Source organism: Zingiber officinale, chromosome 2B (genome assembly GCF_018446385.1).
Source record: "Zingiber officinale cultivar Zhangliang chromosome 2B, Zo_v1.1, whole genome shotgun sequence".
In the NCBI taxonomy this organism is placed as follows: Eukaryota; Viridiplantae; Streptophyta; class Magnoliopsida; order Zingiberales; family Zingiberaceae; genus Zingiber; species Zingiber officinale.
Genome location: NC_055989.1, coordinates 58,584,541 through 58,591,992, shown reverse-complemented (window position 1 = coordinate 58,591,992; position 7,452 = coordinate 58,584,541). Strand labels below are relative to the sequence as shown.

The following is a 7,452-nucleotide window of genomic DNA, read 5'->3' as shown; positions in this document are numbered from 1 at the left end:
CGTCTCTTTGACTGTTGACTGTCACACCCCCTGACTTCTGACTGTCATGTTTCCTTGATTTCTGACTATCACGTCTCTTTGACTATTGACTGACACATCCCATTGACTTCTGACTGCCACATCTCCTTGACTCCTAATGATCGGGATCTACTCTTATGCACCGTATCCGTCTGTGATTAAAATTCTAATGCTCACACTCCTAATGAGTTCAGTGGAGAACTTTATTGTTAAACTTATGCATAATAAATCAATTAAACTTGTTGCGACAATAGGTTTTTTTCTTTTGTGTTGCATTATCTTTTACGTATTCGATATACTCGCTCACTTAAACAAAAGGTTAATATGAGCAAGAAGATAAAAACAAAGGCAAGTTTTGGTATTAGAGATGAGTGTAAAAGGTAGAAGTAGAAGGTTTTTCATTGTTTGAGGTAGGGGATTGAATGTGATGACTGGAGTCTGGCATTTGAGGCAGCCGTTCAAATGTGCACATTTGCTTGTTCTTGTCAAAAATATACATAATAAAAATAAGAAATAAACCAACAATGTACTATAGCACAATGATTTAACATAATTTAGAGACTCTTTTCTTAATCATATGACTCATCTGAGTTTCAGAAGAAAAAGGAATGTGAAAAGCTCGAGTTGAAGTCTTGACCTTATTTACACACTCATAAAACTTTGAGCAATGTAAGCACTTAATTAGAGAAGTATCAAGAATATCTTCGTAGAACCATATTAGTTCAAAGCTCTCCATGAGTTTATATAAAAAGAACTCCAATTGCTCCAATTTGGCCAATCTACTTCAGTAGCATAACCCTTTAAGTCTTCTGCTCAAGCAAATATAATTGTGGAACCTCCAATAGCCTGGAAGGAACCTCCAGTTGAATGTTTCTTAAACAAAAGCATTATATTCGTTAAACCTTTGCACTTAATCAGACTCTTCAGTTAAACTGTAATGCTTCAACTGACTGAACCAACCCTCTAGTCAATAGAATGCTAGTGGTGGTTGTTACAGGAACAGCATACTAAAATACTTGCCTTAATTTGGCTTTCAAATGTAACATAGGTATGAGAGGGTAAAAATTGGTTACTGATCGACATATTTGTGGACTCCTGTCTCCTGTATAACTCAGGCAAACACATCTCCAAATTCACTTCCAGCAGTGGATGCTTTTTTCCAGGCATAGCATATCCTCGAGCCTCTAGCACAGGCACGGGCAATCCAATGAAGCTGTCCACAATCAAAACCAGAGATAGAGCGGCCTAATGCTCTTCAGCAACTTCATTTTCAAATATATATTGAATTCTGGACCAGAAACATAGATGAGCAAGCTGAGAAAACATGACTAATGAAGTCGACGACATAGCCAGTGTAGAACATCAAATAAACACAGATCTGAATTATATAACTTCATCAACGTGCCTTTTACATCATCAAGCTAGTTTCAAACTTCTGAATTACCTCTGTGCCTCATTATCCGATGCCTCTTAGCAGGCATTTGAGTGAAATAGGTAGGATCATGGGAAGTGCATAAGTCGGGAACAAAAACGGCATCAGATACTGAATAATGTGGGATACTTTGCCAGCTGAGACCTGATGCGGTTGGCGGGGAAGGAATTTCAGGAACTCTTAAAGGGATCTCAGGTACCAGCTGGCCCAAACATTCACCAGCGTCCACATCATCATCAGTGGTGCGATGAAGTGATGACCCTTCAGAGCTTCCTATCTTTCCACTGTCAGCCTGTCAAACAAGCAATGTTCATCAGCACATAAGAAAATGAAAATGCCGATCTCCTAGAGTACAAAAATGAGATCTGAAACACTATTCTTTATGCCTCTTTGCAGGGCCTACCTTCGAAGAATTTTGCTCAGTGAAACCAAAAGTTTGGTTAAATTCAGAGAAGCCAAAGAACTCATCTAAAGGCCAATCCAATATGCTCCCAGGCATGGTAAATCCAGAGATTGGGGCTTTAGCTACCACTAAACCTTCATCCTCATGCATTTGCCTGGATACGACTCCATTAGTGTCAAGGGACGACATGGGCTTACTACTACTGGCCAGTTGTTTGGATTGTTGCTCTACAGGTTGTCCTGAAACATGCAATTGTGAGCCAGCAAGAGTAGCAGCAGCTGGTTCAGTGGGGTTGAGGCCTACTCGCACCCCTGTTAGTAAGAATCTCTGGTGAGCAGAAACATATGGGTTTACAGTGTGCACGGCAACATCACATTTCCTGCAAAGCAAGGCTCGATCTTCTAAACAAAAGAAGTAACCAGAAGCTTCCTGGAAAGACATAAATTTAGTAATACGTGTTCAAGGTTCAAAGAGAAACAAGAATGAATACAGAGAGAGAACATATAAAGAAAGCAATAACTAAACACATTGACATACATTCGACGTTAAACAATTTTCTGTTCAGGCAAAGTGGGAATGATAAGGTTAATATTCTCCGTATGACAAAAAGTACTCCAGATCTAAATCACTTGGTACCCAAAACTTTAAAACTAAATGATGCCCATTATTTTTTCCACTCCCCTAAAAATATTCCTATGTTTCTTGCTAATGGAAATATGGAATGCATTTAAGGGAGAATCGGGACTTGCCAATTTCAACTCTAGATATTACGACTCTCCATAGTAACACAATTAGAAAATTGATCATCAATAGAAATTTGAAGTTTTTAAAAGACTATGTTTTTAATTTTTTAAGAGTTACTAAAAGTTTATTATATTTTTTAGAGATAAATTTGACCCATTTCAAAGTTTATTATAATTTTTAGAGATAAGTTAGGCCTTCTAAAAACAAATTTATCTTCTTTTGAGTTTGAGACATGTAGAAGGAATTAGAATCTTATGTAATATTCATCTTTTAGTTACTAATATTTTCCTCTAGAAGAGTTGGAGTTCTTATTATGGTGTGTTTTTTTTATAATGCATCATGTAATCAATTTGAGTTCCCACTGCTTCACATCATCTAATCACTGCATCTAATATGAATTTCTCCATCTTTCAGACTTCAAAAGAGAAAAGCAACATAGAATTAAGGTTCAATATTACATAAAACTCAACCTTACACTTCATTTCTATACAACTTATCTCAGGATTCTCTTTTAAGGATCACTAAAAAAACCTTAATTGATTGAAGATTCTCTAAATGATTCCGAGTAATATGTGTAATAAATAGATCATTTTAGAAAGATATATACTGGAAGCTTTTGAGCATAACACAGGCCTTGAATAAAGACCTTGACAACAACTTCAAAACACCCTTATCAATTGCCGTAGTTGGCACCTTCTGTAGACAATATAATGATTCCAAGGGAATCCATTTTATTTGGCATCATGATAAAATTATAATTTTAAAATATATATACAGGCAATATGTGGGTGAAACAACACAGTTCATATGTGGTCCGTAGTTAAATACTTGATCTATATTTTTTTTTTTGAGAAAACAAATGTAAGGATAAAAAATTACTATCTATCTCAGGATACATTAAGTTAATAAATTTAACCAATCAATGTAAAAACTTAAAGATATCATTAAACATGTATGATTGATCACCTTAATATATCCTTAATTAAAAAAATATTTGTACATGAAGCAAAGCAACTAATAAGGGTTAAGACTCATGCTAGTGTGCACATAGATGAGGTTGAAGATGTCTCGATTGTCATCCTATAGGAAAAGAATGTACCTTTTCCAGCCTACTTTTACAACCGAGTATTTGCATTAAGCTTGTGTGATACATGAGGAATGTTCCATACTTTCAATGAAGGAAGATCCTTAAATTTTGGAGAATAACTTTGAAGTTATGATCTGATTAGATCGTTGATATAAGGGAGACGAAGGAAAGACTCATAAAGTTACATATTTGAAGCTCCATCGTTTATGTTATCATTTTACCTCCACTCTCATATATCTTCCATCCAAGTGAGTGAACCCCTAATAGAGGTCAAGCCGTCAAGGGTATCAGTGAACCACTCTCAATTTACCTAGAGAAGCACAACACATCTAGAAACAAATGGCGCTTTTTCCTCTATGTTGATTAAGTTCAACGGGATAGCATAAGGCAACTAGAGTTCTGCAAGTGGCTCATAATAGGCATATTCACATGATAGCAAGGTTAAAAAGAAGCGTACATTGTTTTGAGTGACTTGTGGTAAGCAAATCCACATGATAGCAAGATTATAGAACGACATGTCTCATCACAATACATCCCAAGGATAAATGATATTAATAGAGCATGTAAAATTTTCATGTATAGAATAAAATTCATCTAAATATAGATAAAGATATAGTAGGGGATTGATCCCAATGACATAAGAGGATTCACGACACATATGTAAACAAATGACACTTTTTCCTCTAAGCTGATTAAGTTGGTCTGGATAGCATAAGGCAACTAAAGTTCTGCAAGTGGCTCATAATAGGCATATTCATATGATAGCAAGGTCACCAAGAAGCCTACATTGTTTTGAGGGGCTCGTGGTAAGTAAATTCACATGATAGCAAGATAATAGAAACACATGTCTCATCACAATACATCCCAAGGATAAATGATATTAATAGAGCATGTAGAATGTTCATGTATAGGATAATATTAAGTTAAATAATAAATGAAGATATAATAAAGCATCGAGTCCAATGACATAGGAGGATCTATATAGCCGATCTCCCTTAATTAAAAGATTGGTTGTTGTTATATGTAGAAGGTTCAGGTGGCATAATGCATCCCAAGACACAAAATGAGCACTTGCATATTTGTCAATTATTGGGAATACAATCAAAGTTCCACATTGAAAAGATATGGAAAAAAATCATGGGTTTAAAAGGATGAAGATATCTCCATTGGTATAAGACATTTTAGGTAGAGCCCAAAAATAAAACCATGAGAATTTAGACCTAAAGTGGACAATATCATATAATTGTAGAGATATATGAATACCTTTTGGACATAATAAATAGTATCATGGTCCAGACCGGATACCAATGGGGTAGCCTTGAATGAAATTGAGGAGAAGCCCAGAGTAGGTCAAGAGTGACCCGATGCTTGAGGGAGACCCGGAACAGGTCAAAAATAACTGGATGCTTACATAGAGGTCCGGAGCAGGTCAAAAGTGACTGAATGCTTGTGGGGAGGTCGAAGAAGGTCAAGAGTAACTGGATAAGGATGTTTGCAAGAGGCTCGAAACAGGCAAGAGTGACCGGATGCTTGTGTCGAGGCCCGTAGCAGGTTACAAGTGACTAGATACGGATATTTGAAAGGAGGCGTCAGAGCAGATAAAGAATGACTGGATGCTTGCGTAGAGGCCCGTAACAAGACAAGAGTGACTGGATGCTTGCGGAGAGGCCTGTAGCAGGTCAAGAGTGACCAGATGCTTGCAGAGAGACCCCGAGCAAGTCAAGAGTGACTGGATACTTACGGGAAGCCCCGGACCATGAGAATAATGGTGGTCCTTCATTTCAGAGAAGGATTGTTGAGAATACAATCAAAGTCCCATATTAAAAGAGTACAATCAAAGTCCCAAATTGAAAAATCATGGAAAAAATCATAGATTTAAAAGGGATGAAGATATCTCCATTGATATGAGATCTTTTGGATAGAGTCCAAAAATAAAACTACGAGGATTTAGACCTAAAATGGACAATATCATACTATTATGCAGATATGTAAATTTCTTTTGAACATAACATCAATTAAATAGGATAGATCTAGGGGATATTCCTCCACGAATGAGTAGCATCATCAATCGAATTAGTTGTATACGATGCTCGACTGAGGTGGAGTCAAGAACATGGATGAGGTGACTTAAGCATGTGCAGTAGTGGAGCAGGCTAAGACGAGTGGAACACTTATGAAGTATCGCCTTTGAAGTCCAACTGGACACTTGCAAAATTTTAAGCAGAAAAGTGGGAATTTAGCTCCAGTAGTTTAACCTAAAAGGCTCGGGCTACATACCAACCAAGCGCAAGAATGGCCCGATATACAGAAATATCTATAAATCAGCATAAGGTAGGGTACCTGGCAGATGTCGCACTTGGGAACGCCGCGGGAGGAAGAGGCGCCGCCTCCGCCGGCCCCATCGGAGAGCAGCGGCACCCTCTGGTGCTTGCCCGCGAGCTTGTTGGCCGCGTGCACCCTCTCATCGCAGGCCCAGCAGAGCGCCGCCTCATCCGCGCAGCAGAGCACCGCCGCCTCCACCGCCCCGCACGCATTACACTGGATCTTCATCCCTCCCCTCCCCCGATCAATCCACCGAACCTTCGCTATCCCTCGAGAGATTTCGGACAAGAAAGACGAGCAAAGATCGTCGACGGCGAAGAAAAGGGCATCAAGAACTCAATGACTTTATAATTTCTCGAAAAAAATTCTTCAATTTAGGGATTTCTACAGAAGCCGTCGCGTCGCGTCGCTCCCGCTCAACCTCGGCCGCTACAAATATCTGCCAGGGGAAACGTTCCGTTGTCCCTCGACACAGAAATCCTTATCGTGCTCTGCGAATTCCCATTGGTAGAGAAGGCGATAAGGTCGAGAAGCTACCGACTTCCAGGCCGACCCACGGCGGTCGACATGGCTGGCGGGTTGGATCCGACAGCGACGTAGATAGAGAATCTCGTGCAACGTAGAGAGAGAATCTCGTGCCACACGGTTCCGAACGGGAAGGCGGCGCCTGCGTGGACGACCGATGACCACCGTCCACGATCGGACGACCGATGACCACCGTCCACGGTTGGGCGGCTGAGATTGTCGGGAGCTAAATCTTTTGTCTCAGCGAAAGGTCTGGAGGCTGCCCCATCTGCGTGGAATGGAATCTGGCCTCATGTTAATAAAGCTATTAGATTGAGCTTAAAGTACGTGTTAGATTCTTTTAGAATTTGTGCCACGGGCCACGGAAGCTGAATCTTGCGGGGAGAGTTTAATGCGATAAGAAACCGATTGAAGGCGACTCGTGTCTCATTATTTTCTTTCTTTTGTTGTTAGTTTTCAGCGTGGAGTCGATCGATCAGATATTTTACAGGAGATTTGCTTGGATGGAGCTGGATTTGACGGCCCAGTTTGAGGAGATTGATAAGAGATATTTTGTCGGATAATTGATCAGGATTTTGTTGCACTTGTACGGTATGACATGGATTAGACCAGGCATGGTCTTAACCGGAGTAGACAGCCTCTTGTAATAAAAAAATATTAATTAGGTTGAATAATATCGAGTATTATCAATTTATTTTATGAAAAAAATTTATCAATCGCTAGAATAAATTAAAAAGTATTTATGACAAATGACCTAGAATAGTTTTTGTAGAATCATGCTGATGCGGTGATAAAGAAGGCCAACTAAGAATGAGTCAAAGAAGTAAGATAGCAATTGATGTGCGTATATATTATGATCATTTATGCATGTTTTAACGTACATTCAATTGCCTAATTTGCATATATTCTTTACACCAGCAT

The 7,452-nt window shown here is 39.0% G+C and overlaps 1 protein-coding gene across 1 annotated transcript; it reads right to left on the bottom strand.

The window, feature by feature from the left end:
* Window positions 1-860: 860 nt before the first annotated feature.
* On the bottom strand, window positions 861-6,654 carry LOC122045669 (B-box zinc finger protein 22-like). Its single transcript, XM_042605991.1, has 3 exons — window positions 6,025-6,654; window positions 1,854-2,282; window positions 861-1,742 (listed from the first exon to the last, which is right to left on the bottom strand). The coding sequence occupies exons 1-3, from the start codon at window positions 6,232-6,234 to the stop codon at window positions 1,446-1,448; spliced, it is 936 nt and encodes a 311-aa protein (XP_042461925.1). The 5' UTR covers window positions 6,235-6,654; the 3' UTR covers window positions 861-1,445.
* Window positions 6,655-7,452: the final 798 nt, after the last annotated feature.